The 17,316-nt window shown below is 39.3% G+C and overlaps 1 protein-coding gene across 1 annotated transcript; it reads right to left on the bottom strand.

The window, feature by feature from the left end:
* Nucleotides 1-792: 792 nt before the first annotated feature.
* Nucleotides 793-16,653, bottom strand: LOC113676229 (uncharacterized). The gene is made up of 32 exons (XM_089210882.1): nt 16,156-16,653; nt 15,484-15,528; nt 14,867-14,902; nt 14,479-14,535; nt 14,069-14,089; nt 13,826-13,861; nt 13,601-13,662; nt 13,181-13,285; nt 12,534-12,610; nt 11,867-11,962; nt 11,375-11,447; nt 10,633-10,663; nt 10,309-10,413; nt 9,938-10,021; nt 9,312-9,425; nt 9,161-9,211; nt 8,826-9,026; nt 8,658-8,705; nt 8,455-8,539; nt 7,864-8,225; nt 7,608-7,787; nt 7,259-7,325; nt 7,066-7,151; nt 5,889-6,738; nt 5,371-5,417; nt 4,907-4,954; nt 4,509-4,571; nt 3,792-3,826; nt 3,443-3,470; nt 2,309-2,607; nt 1,691-1,919; nt 793-1,433 (listed from the first exon to the last, which is right to left on the bottom strand). Exons 1-32 carry the CDS (start codon nt 16,465-16,467, stop codon nt 1,296-1,298), a joined length of 4,071 nt encoding a protein of 1,356 aa, XP_089067008.1. The 5' UTR covers nt 16,468-16,653; the 3' UTR covers nt 793-1,295.
* Between the last annotated feature and the right edge of the window lie 663 nt (nt 16,654-17,316).

The following is a 17,316-nucleotide window of genomic DNA, read 5'->3' as shown; positions in this document are numbered from 1 at the left end:
ACTAAAATCTGACTAATTTCAGTTTGAGAATTCTCCAATATAGATTCTGCAATCTAAATCTTGGTCTGCACAAGTCAAATTCCTCTCCTCTCCTCTCCATCTCTAAGTCACGCTTTGCCTCACGGTTGTTCAATAATATTTGCATTGTGACGCAGTGAGCATGTGTTTACAGGTTTTCCTCCCGGTTGTATTAGATAACAAACTTCTGTCAGTTTTCTGCCCCAGAACAATATATTTCAGAACGCATTTAATATGACCGCGAGATTTTTCAATCAAACAGTGAATTCACATAGTTTTCTTTTATCTCAGGAAGCACAGCTTTATTGTCCTCAAAAGTGTTACTGATTGTATGGGGCTGTGTGGAAATATTTCCCAGTTAGTTCTTATATAGTGGTAACTGTTATGGTATGATAGGCTCTTTTTATGTTGTAAGCTCAGTATTGGATTTAATTTTGGGTCAAACAACAAGGCCCAGGCTGGAAAGAGGCTCTCAGTTAGGAAAATGTATTTCTCATTATTGATGGGTAAGACAGTTCACACATCAGGTCAGTCTAGAGAGTCTCTAGAAGACCCATTCATTTTTCTTTTTGGTTTTCTACAAGTAAACAGTGGTACAGCAGTGCAAAATATATTTTCTTTGTGTTGAAGCTGCACTTAGAATAAAAGCACATCAAGCTGTAGTTAGCATGTCTCATAGGACTTCATTCAATGGTTTTGTTTTTTTTTTCAAAGAAAAGTTTGATACTGACCCAAATAGTAGACACACAAGAAACTTAACAGAACACTAACATCTTTGAAAAGTCTTTGTTTATTCACATTTGGGTGGTGAAGCTTCATCACGTGTTGTTCATATCAAGGTAGAGAAAGTTACATGGCTGAATGAGACTTTGTCAGATGTATGACGTACTCTTTGAATACTATTAGTAGTATGAATAGTAAAGTTCCACTCTAGTCCTTTTTTTAACTCAAAGGTAGATTTACAGTTATTTTTAAACCAGCTATACCATTTGGCAGCACAATAACTGATGGATTGAATTATTTCCTTCACATACATAGAGGCAACTATAACTCAAAAGTCCTGTGAATTTTGAATCCATCCTTATACAATGTTTCTGTAGGACTGAATTTTGGTTAGTTGCCAAACTCTCTAGTTTTTGTTGAATTTGAGAGTAAATCAGATGCCTTCTGAATAGTCATGTTGGTAGACAGATAATACTTCTATCTTTTTCATTTGAATCCTTTGACTTTCTTTGGTATTACTGTTGTGTTTGGTTCAAAGCTTTTGATTGACCTGATCACAGTTCAACTTTTAGGAAGTGACCAATATTTAATAGAGGTAGCTTTGTTTGTTGTTGTGTTGAGGGTTTGCGCAGAGTTTGTGAAGGAAACTTTGCTATGGACTGCCTCCTCTGCCAAAGAGAGTTGTTCATAATCTGCGGGAAAATTTTTAAGGTTTTTAAATTAAAGATCTTTAAAGTTATATATGGTGTCTTTTTTTTACCCACCAGAGATCAGTCATATTGTTACTGGTGGGTATTTTGTTTGCTGTGGTACAGATGTGACACCTCTGGCTTATTATGGTAAATGTTGTGATTTTATCATTGCCATTCTCCAAGCCTTTATTATTTCATGGCAACCTCTTTGTTAAAAAAAAAGAAAGAATTATTACCTATTTGAAATTTCAACTTACTGGTAGCTTTGTAGCCTCATTTTGTTCTTCCCTTTTTGGTGCCTCCCCTGTGACATCCACCTTGATTGAAGATTGACCAACTGCTCCTTGTATCTGTAATACTCGGGGTAGGGAGGGTTGGGTAACAGAGTGTGTCGATAGGGGAAAACTATTTGTTAGAGAGGGTAGGGCAACAGAGTGTGTTTGCAAGGGAAAGTTTTGTGATAGTGTTTGTGGTATTCCTCTATGTCTGATAAATGAGGAGAAATAAATATTAACAATAAGGGAAATGAAGGAGTGATAATTGAGATTGAGAGATCAGAATATCTTGAATAGCAAGATAAAGAACACTCTCATTAAATAGATGGTAATATTGATAACTGAGAACAAGGAGAAGCTAAGGCTGACTGTGGAGAAAATAACTGACAGAATTTTGATAAAAGAGAGACTTGAAAACTAAACCATTAATAAAGGGAGGGAGAATTAAGGAATTTAAAAGGTACTTGAATTTTTTTTCAAAAGCCTCTTATGGGAATTTTTTTTTTGGTAAAATCTCTTGAGGCCCACTTGTGCTGAAATTGTTTGAAGGTAATTTTGTAGATGTGTTTTCCATTTATGGAGCACATAAGGATTAAGTACCTCTGAGGTTCTTCCATGCCATCAAATATGTTCCTCAAATCGGCAATTCTGGCATCTACGCGTAAAACCTTGTCCATAATCTCCTTTTGTTTGAGTAACAAATCTCGTCTTGACCAGTTCTTAACCTTTCCTCGCCTCTTCATCTTGGTTGTAGAGACTGAAGGAGGGATGGGGTTGGGCGTGGCTCCAATGATCATCATCTCTCCTCCTTGAGAGAGTTGTACTGTGGACACTGGCATTCTTTCCCCAGTCTGATAGCTGGACACTTGGGGAGTAATTGGTGTGAAAAAGGAAGATTCCTAAAACAAGAGATTTTGTCAGTGTTCTTCTTTATACCAAACTTTCTTTACTTAGTTTATGTATTTTGTGTGTTTGAAAACTTGGTAGAGAATTTTTTTACAGGTTCATTCTCTTTGTATTTTAATCAGTAAAACAAAAAAAATTCCAAAGAAACCGCAAAACAATTATGTTGGCTGTGAATAGGCCAAAGAAAAAAGTTTCTTGTGCACTCCTTTTCCCTTTTGATTCATATTGTTGCAAGCTCCCTTTCAGGTGGAAATTCAAGGAAAAGCATAAGAAAATACTGGGCTTTGAATAGTGTACAGAAAAAAAGCAGCATTAAGCGATCAACTTGTGTCGCAGCAGTCCAGTGTTCTATTAGTGAAAACATTGCTATTGGCCATCAGAACTTATTGGTTATTCATCAGTTTCATGGACTCCTTTACAGTTGTTATTTTGTTTCATGGCATGGAGAATATGTGTGGGTCAATAAAGAAAGTGACGGCTTCAAAGGATACTGATCTTGCAGTAAATGGTTTCAACCAAGGAGTACCATTGGATTATATAGTATGACTGTCCGGGTGAGAATAATCCTGAGAGGAACTGTTTTAGTAGTAGTGACTGACGTTTTGTGAACTTGAGAAGAAGTCACCATTAGAGTCTTATGGTAAAGAGGTGTCAGTTGAGTGTTAGAAGTTCAGTTCAAGTAAACTGATTGGTCAATTTTGCTGTAATGTCACTGTCTGTCTGATTCAAGGAGTGTAAGTCGGTTGTGATTGGTCAGTGATTAATCTTATTACTGACGTGCATTATTAGATAAAAGTGTGTTTCGTGAACTTCCCCATGTCACTGTACCTCGGGTTTAATGGCAGCCTCGCTGTCTCTGCAAGATAATTCAAAATACTTGAGCTTGGATAGACAATGAATGGGCTACAAGCAGTATGCAACTCCTTACTTGACTTGTTACTGAGGACTATGGAAATGTTGCAGTCTTCAATTTGCGGATTATGCAACCAGTCCTCAATCCGTAGGGTTAAGCGGAATGTGTCCAGTGAGTTATATCTTAAAGCTCACAGGGAGATCTAATGTACCCCTACCCCCCCCCCCCATGCACGCACACACACCCCCACCCACACGCCCACTCCCCACTAGGCTCCAGCTGGTGTAATAAATGAAATGACAGGAGGATGACATCTTTACGTACCTGGTTTCCTTTGCTTCTTCAAGCCTAGGAAGAGCCTGAAAAATAAAGGCAGAAAAAAACAGATTTCTTTGACCTGTTGTCGTAATTGGAAACTTCGCTTTACGTGAGATTCAGACTCGATCCGAATCCCTATTTATTTACTGGCTAAGAGGCGAGCATGCGTCCTTTCCGGGAAGGATCTATACTCATCTCCAGCCTTTTCGGCATATCGGTCATTTAAATGCAATAAGGATCGGAGTAAATAAAGTCATCGTGAAGATCGTTAGGGGGAAGGGGTGATATGGAAACCATCCGCCCACGTTTAATTCCTTGTCAAAAGTGGGCAGCGTTAAAAAGTCTGCCTTACAAGATGGTTAGACTTGACACATTTGCTCTTGTTGAAATATCAGTTAAGGAAAGAAAAATTTTTTTATTCGTCAACCGAGTACGCCGCTGCTTCTCACTCAGCGAATAAACTTTAAAACGGAAATTTGCTAGGAAATGTTACGAAACGGAAACTGAGCATTTGGCAAACGTTTTGCGGGATTCTCTGTCTCTGACCAAGAAGAGACAATGGTCCCAATTTATATGGTCTTGTTACGACTAAAAACGATAAGGCGTTTCCTTTTTTAGAAGCAGCGCTAACATACTGGCCCCAGACTCTTTGTTGCTTCCCCTGATTTCCTGAACGTTACTCTAAGTTACTCTTAGACCTGTGTTTATTACAACACTTCTTACTTGTCTCCCGATTATCGGTACTTCTTCTTTTCTCTTCGGAAGATCAACAGTTGACAGTCGTTTCTTTAACAAAGAGAAAAAAAAACAAAGATTAAGGAAAAAAAAGGAAAGAAAGAATGGAAAGAAAAATTTAAAAAAAACTTGTATTCGATAACTCTATGAAGTAAAAAAAGAAATTACATGAAAAAAAAAGTCCATGAAGTTCTATCGAAAACGACCATGATGCAAATACAAAGCGCTCATTCTATGGGAATCTGATAAGCATTGTCTTCTGTTTAAATTCTTCAGTTATTGAAATTAACCCTCGCCCTCTCAAGTTTCAAACCAATCAGAAAGAAATGATTTGTGGCTGTAAAAGGGAAAATGTCACTAAATTTGCAAGTATGATTGATTCTTACCTCCCTTAAGTCATTCCACAGCGTATAGAACCTCTGGTAAATACTTAGCTGGTAAAGTAAGAGGAACTGTAAACACGTGTCGAACAAAAATGTATTGCGACGTGGTCTGAGAATATTTTTGTACCTTAAACCGAGGTATCTCTTAAAAAGTTTCGGTAGAGATGGGGGGAGGAAAATTGTTGAGACAAGATAGCAACTCAGCGCTGCCCACTACATTTCGACGAGTTTTGAGGGGAGCCCTAGAGACCTCTAAGTCGAGTTCATCATGTCGAGGCTGATTTGGCTCGCTACCTAACATCACACGTGGGGAATTTAGTCGAGATGAACAGGGTGGGGTAGGATAGTATATGCGACTAAGGAAGAGTGGTGACAAACTTTCAAACTTATACGAAACTATGGGCCAACGTGTAACCTAAAACATCAACTTAGCCAGCACGTTTTAAGAGTTGTTGCATTACACTTACACCATCTTGTAACTCGTGGTTCACCAACTTGGCTGTCGATTGAAGCGCTGTGAAAGAAAATATGTTTTTATTATTGAAGGCTCAGCACATGAATTTAACTGGAACCTAGCAAGTGCTCGATGGGTACAATTGTCCCATATCGAACGAGAACGAATGAAATAATTGTTTACTTTAGGCCAGCTCCACAGGTTATCTCACACGGGAGCTGTTGATTACCAGCTGTATGTCCCTAGGTGATTAGGAAATCAAATTAGAGGCTCCGCGGGCCTGATGGTTTGTTTTCGCTGGGGCTTGTTAGTCCAAAGCCAACTCCAGGGCCATTATATCAACAGGAAAAGGTGCGGCGAGCGACCCAGAAAAGGACATATCTTTCCCCCCCACCCCTTCACCCCTCCTCGCTCTTTACGGCTGTTATTTCGTTCACGTTCGGGTAGATGATCTGAGCAAAGACAGGAGGTTTTTTAACAGTCTATGCTGGGGTCTTGGTGTACGTGGTGAAACACTCATGGTTCACTTACTATCAATAGCGTGTTGTGCCATTACTGTCAACTGTCCCTTCACTAGGTCTTCCCTCAACGGCGCCCCTGATGCTGACCCCTCGGATATAACTTTTTCTTTATTCGGTACTTTTGAGTAGGGCGGGAGCAAGTGAAGAATGTCATTCAGTGTGTTCCATTGACTCTTCATGACAAATTCTGCGTCGAAAGCCTGACCGGGTTCTTCAGAGGCTAGTTGACTGAGGAAGAAATTGTTAATGCGCAGGTTTGGAATCCCTGGCTCTTTCTTGTCAGTCGTGTCTACCTTTTGAACCTCTAAATTCCCTTGTTCTTTCGTGGCTGCTATGATACTCTCTCCTGTCACGCTATCATGCTCTTCTACCTTCTGCACTGTTTGCTCAGAGGACACCACCTCAGGATAAGTGCTGTCCGCTTCAGCGCTAATACTTTCTCTTTCCTTTCCAGTCATTTCGTCTTTTGATATCTGATGTTTAGACGCCCTTGAAATGGTTCCGCCCCGCTTCAAATGTAATGAGGAACGCCTCCTTTTGTTCCCAAGCTTGTTTAGTCTGCCTTGCTCAGTTGACGTGACTGCTATGTCTCTCTCTCCTGTCACGCCATCAGGCTCTTCTACCTTCTTCATTGTTTGCTCAGAGGACACCACCTCAGGATGAGTGTTGTCCACTTCAGCGCTGATACTTTCTTTCTCCTTTCCAGTCATTTCGCCATTCGATATTTGATGTTTAGACGACCTTGAAATGGTTCCGCCTCGCTTCAATTGTAATGAGGAACGCCTTCTTTTGTTTCCAAGCTTGTTCAGTCTACCTTGCTCAGTTGACGCAAGAGCCCTGATTACTCTAGCTTTATCAATCTGACAATAAAAACAAGGAACACAGTAACTCAGGGATGGCATCTCTACAAATTGTAAAAGACCAACCATCTTAGTTTCCCTTTCTGTGTTCTCATTTTACCCCTCCCTGAAAAAACGATTGGTTTGACTACAAAAGATTAAGATTAAAAAAAAAGCCAAAACAAAACAAAAAAATAACAGAATGGGCTGATTGACCCGGAAAACATGATGAAGGTTACATACTGACACCAAGTTTATTATTTCACGTCTGTACTTCCTGGTCTAGTTTCCATGGCTTTCATCGGATAGCTTGGAAAAAGAGTCCCGGGAAAGAGTTTGTCAAATTACCGGAATATTTTCAGCATCAATGGACTCCAATATTTCCATTTCTTTTTCACCAAGGTGTTTCTCGGTCACTGTTCGCAAGGTCTTCGCTGTTGATCGAAATAAATGAGAAATTATTATTCTGACAAACCTCGTCTTTTGAGAAAAACTTTAAAAAAAACAAAACAACAATAACAACAAAAACCACAAAAAATACCTCCTTGCTCAACAAGATCATATCCGTATTCGACAAATCCAGATATTTCATCACAAAGTCGGTCTACCTGTTCAACAAAGAAAGCATAAAAACAGTTCGGGTGAATTGCTCCTTGTGAACTAGCGAAGACAGTCATTTGTTCCCACCAAGGCAGTTATTCTGACTTACGTGTGGTGCTCATGAAAATATACAAATTGCAAACTGTTAGTCTCAGGTCTGACGCAGTAGCAGTGGTTTTCTCATCGATATATTTTCATGACGCCTGACCTGGTATCGAGATGGGATCAGGTGGTATCCTAAGATTTTTCTTACCAAATAATCGATGACTGGTTCCAGACCTTCATCTTACCTCGTCCTGTATAAATGTCACAGCAGAGGTCGTTTCTTGCTCGACGACATTAGTCGGTTTTACCGCCACGATAGCCTCAGCCAGCGATTTACCATCTTGCGGCGGTGGTGGTCGTGAAATAGATTGCCGCTGACTTATGCCCTCATACAGCTTGCGGTTATACTGACTGGTCTGAGTCCCCTTAAAAGACAATTCCTTCGATATTAGTGCAAAAGCCAACAATATAATCTTATTATATTATGCATGCAGTACTTACTTTATTAGCGAGCGTGACCACTTTTGCCTCTCTTACGGTCACGTAAGGAGCCTTTTCCTCCCTACATTCACCCAAAACTGAGTTACGTCCTCTTGATTTCACTTCTATCCTCTCCTCCTCTCTTTTTAAGTCGGCCGGCTTTCTTGGTTTGGCAGCGTTATCATCCTCTTCCTCGATACTTTTATCCCCTTCTTCATCGTCGAGTGGCAGTTCCTCTTCTTCCTCTTTCCGTTTCCTTGACTTTTTGCTCCTTCTAGCCGTCTTGTTTTTTTTCTGTCCGCCCGGCTCTGATTGATCCTCCTCTATTTCTTCCATACTAGACCCTGTATCGTTTTCGGATGAGATCTGGGTTGGATTCACGGCTGTTTTTTTAAAAGAGAAATGAGCATTGTGAGGGCTTTGGACATTATCAACAAAGTGCAGTGCACAGCAGCAAATCACTGATGCGCATACTTTGCTCACATAAGCAATATTTCATGAACGCGGGAAAAGTTTTCAAATTCCGTGTATTTGCTTTCAGTTCGCCCGCAGCTTGCAGATATGTTAGCGGTATTACAGTCGTATATATTATAAGTGACAAAAGTTGAATACCTTTTGTGGTTGATGTCTTTTTAGACCGTATTTTTGCCTGCGCTTCAGCCGGCGTCAATTCAGATTTTGTAGAGGTGGTATTGTCCTTAAAAAACAATGGACCAAGTTTGCTATCTACACGAGACATGCTGAAACTTATTACACGGCACATGCTGTATAAGTTAAGATCTTACAAATTTCCAAGGATTTATTGTTATAGATACCTCTTCCTTAGAAGTCGTCAATTCAGATTTTGCAGAGGTGGTATTGTCCTTAAAAAACAATGGACCAAGTTTGCTATCTACACGAGACATGTTGAAAACTCATTACATGGCATAAGCAGTATAATTTGAGGTCTTACAAATTTCCAAGGATTTATTTGTTATAGATACCTTTTTCTTAGAAGTACGCGGCCGCGATCTTAATTTATTCAACTCTTGTTTAGTGCGCGTGATTTCTTGTTCCTTCTCCGTTATCTGTTGTAACTGACTGATCAACTGGTCTCTGTAAGAGGAGCAGTTGGGACACTCCGCAGCAGAAGGTTCAGTCTGAATGTTTTCGACCTCACTCGATGGATCAGTTTCTTTAAAAGGCTTTTAAAATTAACAAAACCAGAAATTTCTGTCATCGATCACTGAGTTCAATTTCATATTTTCATTGCCTATGACCATAGTTATCAAACATTAAAAATTAGTTTCAATCATCATACAAAAAGAGTTCTTCAGACCTTTCTGTTACCATCTAAAGATTCCAACTTTCTTTGCAGTTCTTTGTTTTCCTGTAACGAAGAATTAAAAACATTGTGATAATGAGATATATTTAAACATTTCACTTCCCCGAATCCCAGTTTTGAGGAAAGCTGAAATCTCGGCACTCGCCTTTTCAAGTTTCTGCGCCACATTCCGCGCGTCTCTCACTTGAGCCTGCAGTATATCAGTCGAGGCAAAATCCTCGCTTGAACCTGTAATGGATTTCGTCTGCAAAGGAAGCAACTGGAGAAAAAAAAAAATGATCTGATTTAAAAAATCAAGGCTATATTCATCTTTTCCAAGGAATCAGTTTTTGACTTCTCGGAACTTTTCTTGATACAAATGAAAAGTTTTCCACACAAACAAACGCAAAATTTAAGATATAGCGACTGGTGCGCAGTTTTCCTCCAGCTGATTGACATATTTAAACAAATCTTAATCTATTTTTATGCCGTGGCCACAAAAAATAATTAAGGCCGGAAAAATGAGCAAAAAAGCGTTCTTCACGCTATGAAACCATCATTGGCAGAAAATGACATGAAAAAAATTTTAATCTATCGGTTGCCACTAATGTCATCGATGTCTAGATCTCTTAGACAAAATGAACCAATCATCTTGCAGGAAATGAGCAATTTACTCTTTACGTGGGCGACGGACCAAGCGTAAGCGAGTGCTACTTATCGGAGAGCCACTCAAAAAACTTTTAATTTTAAACATTTGTCTTGTATCCACAGATTATGGTACAGGATTCTCACCTCCTCTGTTTCCTCGGTCTGGTCAATTACTGCTTCACTGATTTTAATATTGTCTTTTTTTTCGGCGAGAAATCTGCGAAGATGCTGCAATATGAACAGAAACACAGACAGGTCAATAATTGTGTTGATTTTCCTTTGCCTGTTTTTTTTTTTGTTCAAAATTATTTTTAGGAATCACCCTCTTGAAGCCTAGGGAAGCGATTTGCTCCCTCACATGCATGTGCGATCGTAAACATAATTACGCATGAGCAGAATATTTCCGATAAAACAAAGTTTGAGTGGCATTACGCATGCGTACACCAATTCTCGGGTATGGGGTCGGGTATGGGTAATCAGCATGAAGGGCGGAGGCTAATAAGAACATTGCCAACCTGTTTACACTGCTTCAGTTCAATCTGCTTTTTTTCCAGTTGGCCCTCAACTGAAATCTTGTCATTGTATATACGAGTTTTATCTTTCTCGAGGTTCTTCTGGCTCTGCATAAACAGATTAATGAATAAATAATAATTGATAAGGTAGCCGAATACGCGTTTAAATGTATTCGTTGTATTGGGAAAATTGCAGATGTTCCTGCTCTCAGAAAGATGTCTCTTACATAACTGTTTTGCAAACAATTTTTTTCTTATGGCAAAAATCTAAGAGAATTCCTAAAACGTTGAGAGATTTTATTTGATTCAACTTGTTTTCGTACTTACTTTTTCGTGTTTGCTGATGTCTTTTTTCAAGCTGGAATTAAAAGACGGTCATAGATTAACTGAAAGTGAAGATCTAAATCAAACTGAAAGGTTGTACGTGTTTCTCTTTCAACGCGGAGCGGAACCACAATCTGAAATTCTAGATCGCGGTTTTGAGATTGGGGTATCTCACATGACCGTACAAACTGCTCTGTAAGCTGGATACTCTTTACAGAGAGAAATAGTGGCCCAACAATTAGCCAGCTGGATTTGGCTGAGAGGTCTGGGTTCGAGGCCTGTTAGGTTTATGGTCTTGTGGTCTTGGGCGAGACACTTTGCCCTGTTTGTGTCCCTCCACCTAGGAGTCTAATTATACAGGCGAATTTTAAGGGAAACCTGAAACAAAAAAATACTTCGGGGGGGGGGGGGGGGAGATGAAGGGAAATCTCAGATGAACTACCATCCCGCCATCTCATCGTAGGGGAAGTAAAAATACTCCCAGTCCCTTCATGCAACGGGAACCACGATTAGCTCCGTCGGTGCGGCTCACTTGGCTGAAGTGCTGATTCTTCCCTAAGTTGCTACCAAATTGCGCTAGTATTGCCAAGATTAAATTTAGTTCATTTTTCTTGAGGCATTTTGATACCGCTATAGGTGACACTACGAAGTATCAGTCGGACATTCTTGAACTGACAAAGCATAAGCCACAGTAGTGACCATAAGTCCTGCTCCAAGAGCTTGGCTTTCCTGTGTAAATACTTACTTCTCGATGTACTCATTTTGATCGTTAAGAGTCGCCACGATTTTTTGAAGTTCCTTTTCTAAGGATTCCTTATCTATGAAAAAATGAAGCAGGATAATCATTGAGGTCTACAGTCTCAATGTAGTAATAAAACTAATAAAAATGGTAACAACAATAATAATAACACTAAGAATAGTAATAATAATAATAATAATAATAATAATAATAATAATAATAATGATAAAAAAATGACAGAGATGATAATTATGATAATATACAAACAATAGCCATTTGGCCAGAAAGTATGCACGGATATTTGCTGAGGACATTATCTGATCCGAGCTGCGAACACACACGAAAACTGTGAGCTTCGAGGAACAGACAATGTATGAGGACAACTATACGAGCATGCTTTCCCGTCAAATGGAGGCAAGTGTGTTTGTTATCCTTCAAATATCTGAAGATTGTGATAGAAAAAAGTGAACAAAAGGGGTCAGTTCCCCTCAGTTTTACCTAACTTCCCATCGTTTCGCACCATGTGTAGTATTTCAACCATTTCACCAGCCAAAAGTTTCCATTGTTGTGTCTCATTTCGAACGCTTTGCCTTCCTGTAATAATAAAAGAAACACCATTACGAAACCCCGATACCCTGTGACTTCGCAAGGCAAAATACCAGCTCTCATAGATTCATGGATGGCTGATTACTACACAGAAAGTTTATCCACTGTAAAGGTTACACTGAAGAATCCAGAACTTATGGTTTAAGCTATCTTCGGAGGATCTGAAGGAGGACTGACTTTGGGAGATCGTTGACATTTCCCCTGCTAAGGTCATCTCGAAGACATTCGGACAAATTTCTGACTGAATCAGTATAATAAATTTATAAAAATTCGAAAGAGCGACCTTTGTTGAAGTACTAATAAACGAAAATTTGCCTTTCGTGAAAACTCTCGCCAGAGAAAATCTAGCTAGAAAAGATCTCGCAAAAAAAGAGATTCTGAGTTGACAGAGCAAACAATTAAAATACAAGTTCATACGATAACAATGGGATCAACGTATTTATTCTAGAGTTTTTCTTTCACTACAGTGTTATCTACCCTCGAACATTGACCAGGAAAGATGGAGGCTTTTGCCTCGCAATTATTTTTGCCACAAATGAAATTTTTGAGTCCTAATTACTTGAGAAAAGTTCCTTCCTTTGTTGCGTGGCCATCCTTTTGTGAATCTGCAGCTCCCGTTCCAACTGTCTCTTTTCTCTGGAAAAAAGAGAAACTCACTCCTAGGATGATCATGATTTTAGCTTCACGTGAAAAGCGACCCTCCGATTGTTGGAGAGTTATGAACAAAAACGAAATAATGTATTAAGACACACATATGTCTATATTTGATAGAAATTTGATTAGCAATATTGCAGTTCGAATGAGGCCTTCAACAAGGCAGTAGGACAACATTCAGACATCCTTGAACAAAGAATCATCCAAGATTCGACTCATTACTATTGTGTGAATTCCTTGCTTAGTTGGTAGTAACTTCCAACTAGCATCTGAGAGGCCTGGGTTCGAATTCTGAATTTTTTAGGCCTGATTTTTTTTCCCCAGATGATTATTGACAAACAAATGGTACATCTGATAAGGTAACATAATAACGGAATGAAAATAATAAGAACGTTTGGTTGGACTGAGAGGGCGTTAGGTGAGTTGAGGAAGGGAAAATTTGTTCCAGAAGAGGAGACCATAGTATCTACACCTTGAGAAAACAAACTTAGCATAGAGAGCCGGCGAAATACTTATTTAGAGCTTATGGTGCAGATATGGAGCCAAACATACTCCACTAAGGCCCTAGTAGCTTCTCCTTTTTTCGATTCATCAATCATCCTTTTGTTGAGTTTCTCCAATTTGGTGGTAGTGTCTTTCACAGTTTGGAACGTTTCCCTGTAAAACAAAAAGAGGATAAACAACATGAGAGCATGAATTAACGTGTAACTTAGCAACTGGGTTAAAACAGACTGCAGAATCTTATACTGGGATTAGCATAAAGAACGGCGGAGCAATGAGGGGGCCTAGGTGGCTGCAGTTTTTACTCGTAATTCAAATAAAGTTTATTTCTTCGTGTTTACTTTTCTGGGGGAGGGGAGGGTTTAGAACATTTCAGACATCCATATATAAGGTTCTGCCACTAGCACCAGCCACACATTCCCTCTCCGCCTCTTCGCTGTTCGCGAGGAAAATAGTTTACAGTTCACATACTGAATTGCTCGCTGTGTGCCCTCCATGTCTATTGTTTGATCTTTTTTGCTCATCGCCTCCAGCTGTAACAAAGATACACATAACATTTACTACAATAACCGAATCACAAGCAACATCCTCCAATCCAAGTCACATATTCCCGGGTATTGTTCCGTTGGATTGAGACTCAGTCATGGAGAGTAAGAAATATAAGTGAACACTAAACAAACAAAACCTAAAAGTTACCTCATTTAAGATTTCTTCCTCGTCAAATTCAAGCGACTGTAGAAAAATGAGCCGAGAATAAAAAGTAAGTCAACACCGCTTCACACGACAAGTAAATTGCCTTCCGTAATGGCAAGTTAAAATGCCGTAAAAAATTCCCGATGTAGACCATAACATCGGTGTGCCGCCTGCAGCTTCGGGTAGGATGTTTACGCAGCCATAAAAAGCAGTGCAACAGGACGAGAACAAAAGGATAATACTTACATCTTGAAGGGAATTTAGTAACTGCAATGAATAAAGCAAAATTAGCTTCTACTGTCGATGATCGTTGTCGTTAGAGGTTAAATATATCCACCAAAGAAAGTTTCCTTGATTTGTGACATTAGGTGGCTTGCGGGGAAACGCGGGGAGAAAAAATGCTAAGATGAACCGTCATGTTAGAATTGTTTTGTCTCTCTCCTTTTTGCACGCATTGACTATCCAAGTAACGTTGAAACAGTTCTAGAAAATTGTGCTCCAAATTTTGTGAGCTTTATCAGTACTAAGAATTATGAATATCAATGTGCGTGAATCTGCTACGTAAGCAGGCGAGCTTACGGTTTAATAACACGCAGCGGATGTTAAACCACAATTAAACTGTAGATTATCTTTACTCAGTTTTGTGGTGAACTTACCTCTTCTCTTTCGTCACACAAAGTTTTGTAATCACTTAACAAACTTTCCATGGCAATCTTAATAAAAAAAAAATGTGTCAAATCAGCGTTTTGAAATTGGATGCGTTTTAGATTCTTAGATACTTCAGTGTGGTAGTTTTTCTCGTCATTATGAGGATCAGACAAATTCAATTTCAGATGATTTTTTTGAAATATTAATATTTGTTTCTCAGGCGATGTTGTGGAATGGAATCAGGGAGTGCTATCACCTCTACATTCTACGTCTAATGGGTCAGTTTATTTCCGTTCTACTGGTGATAGCCCGTTGAAAAACGCAATCCTGGCAGATAATTTATGACATGAAGAACGAAAGATAATTTTAACAAGAGCAAAGAGAAGGGTGCAATACTTGGCCGCTGAGATGCTCCTGCGTGGCGCTATATCCCTGAGGAGACAAAAAGATGACACACTGCTTGCGATCAAACCTCCTTGAGGCTACCATTAGCGGACACACACACACGAGTAACAAAGTGAAAAAAAGAAAGCTAAAAATTTAACTTAAAAAAACTCGACTTTCTTTGACTTTTATAAAGTTGTTAAAGATTACAGGATGACGCTAGGCGTATCTTTGGTTAAGGCGATGCTGGGTATCCTGTGCTTCTTGTTGTTTATAACACTTGTGCCAAGCTCAGAGCCTTCCCATTCCTTACGAGACCTTTCAGATTTGTAATTCCTTAGGTTATAACGAGAAATGCTTCCTGATAATCTAGTTTACAATTTTATGCACGCGGCTTACTCTAATCAAACTTAACCGTTCAAGTTCCAAGAGTTATCAGCATCTTATTTCTTCTTAAAGTAATACTCCTGAATCATTCATTAAGATCGTGAGAATATCGGAAATGGTCGAAAATTGTTAAACAAATTGTCCGAGTCAGTCCCAAAGGAGAAATATAGAGAAGAGTATGAAAGATATGGATACTGATGTTAGGGTGTAAAGCGAAACGTTTCTTGTTTCATAGGCTTTACCTTTGGATCTTTGTCATCGTACATGGATTCGTATTCCGTTAGCAACTGAAAGATAAAAAACCAATTCTCAAACATTAAAATTTGTCTGAATCGAACATATGACGTCTATTTTCTAGAAAGCGACCTCCAGGAGATCACGCGGTCTTAACTACAAATGCTGACTCGTCTAAGAATGTTTTTTAAAAATATTTTGATCATCTTATCGAGTAACTCTTAAAGGATTAAACGACAAGAAAATCGTCACCATACTTTTTAAGCGGTATAATTAATCAGAAATTTTTTTTTTTTTAAAACATCTTACAGTTTACTTATCAAACAAGGATAATGGTATTTATCGAGGCTAAATCAAATGTGAGCTTGGCCTATCATTCAAAGTGTAGTCTCAAAAATCTCTACATCTATCATCCCACAGATTTTACTCTCCCTCCCCAGGGGAACTTTTGCCTACAGCTTCTTAACCTACGAATCAAATACATGTCCCTCGCTCTGACGAAGGGCTAACGCTGGGATGATCAGCTTTAGAAACTCTTTACGGCGGACAATTTACACTGCCAACCCAGTCGATAAAATCAAATTATCTTGTTATTCTGCCTACCGACGCAGCGCCACAGTTTCGTCAGAAGCTTATTTCCCCTCCCCTCCCCTCTCCACCCTTTATTCGTGATATTTTACCTTTGATATTCTATCAGTGATGCCGCTAAACTCCTGCTCGATGTAGTCATTAGACTTCTGTTTTCCTATTCCCACTGCATGCACTGTTAACGGAAGATCACTCTCACTCTTAGTAGCTGTCGCTAGGTCTTCCTCCTTTTCCTCTGGTGACAACAGGTCTTTTCTCCAGCTGGCCTCATACTCGGATTCCCGTTGGTCTTTGAGTAACGGTAACGCCTGGAGATCAAGTTTGTTGAGCTGAAGCTTTTCTTTTGGTTTTCTCCTCTGCCCTTTACCATGTTTCTGCATGGCGAATTCGTATCTTCGAGACATAGTGTGCTCGGAAGGAAATGTTTCAGAGTTTCAAAAACTTGCACCTCTGTAAGGAAATGTTGGTGATCATGTTGTCAATCACTGTGTGAACCCCACAAGGGTTTCCGCTGCTAAAAAAATGCTACATGTTTTCTTCAAAAAGGCTTAATTATCTGGCGAGACCGTTCGACTGGTAGCGCTGCGCGCGGAAATTTGCGCTTATGATGTCAAATTATGATTGTGTCGTCACATACGTCATCAATTGTCTTAGTTATGACGGAAGAATTCTCATCGCAAGGGAAAAGGCAGACAATTGCAACTTGAAATGAGGCAGATACATGACTCAGCTCTAAAACAAGGGAAAGGGCGAACCAAGAATTTGATTCACAAGAATAGTTCTGTAATTCGCCTTAAGTCGAAGGTCAGTGTTCTTGGAACTTGACGAGTATTAGCCCATAACTTACACTGGAGATTTCAAAAAGGGGAACAAATGTATCATATTCTCCGATTGCATCCTATTCGTGCATTACCACCATTATACCATCTTACATTTCACCATATTTCCAGAGACCGGAAAAAACGAACTGACACACGTTATTTTTCTTGTGAACTATTTCCTCATTAAGGGGTTGTTGTCTGAGCCAAGCAAGTCTCATTTTCCTAATTTGGCCTAGTGAATTGCCTCCAACTATTATCATTGTGTGAGTGTAAAGAGACAATTACCCTAACCCCCCACCCCTAAAAGAGAAATTTTCTTCTAGGCGATTAAACAGGGTGTTGATGAGCCCCTTTACATTAGTGCATAAGTTTCATACTGCCATTCTCCAGGGATTCCACAATTTCTTTTAAAATGCTTTTTCTATACAACAA

This window comes from Pocillopora damicornis, chromosome 6, assembly GCF_964200805.1.
Source record: "Pocillopora damicornis chromosome 6, jaPocDami1.2, whole genome shotgun sequence".
NCBI lineage: Eukaryota > Metazoa > Cnidaria > Anthozoa > Scleractinia > Pocilloporidae > Pocillopora > Pocillopora damicornis.
Note: the sequence above shows the minus strand (reverse complement) of the source record. Positions and strands in the feature narration are given on the sequence as shown.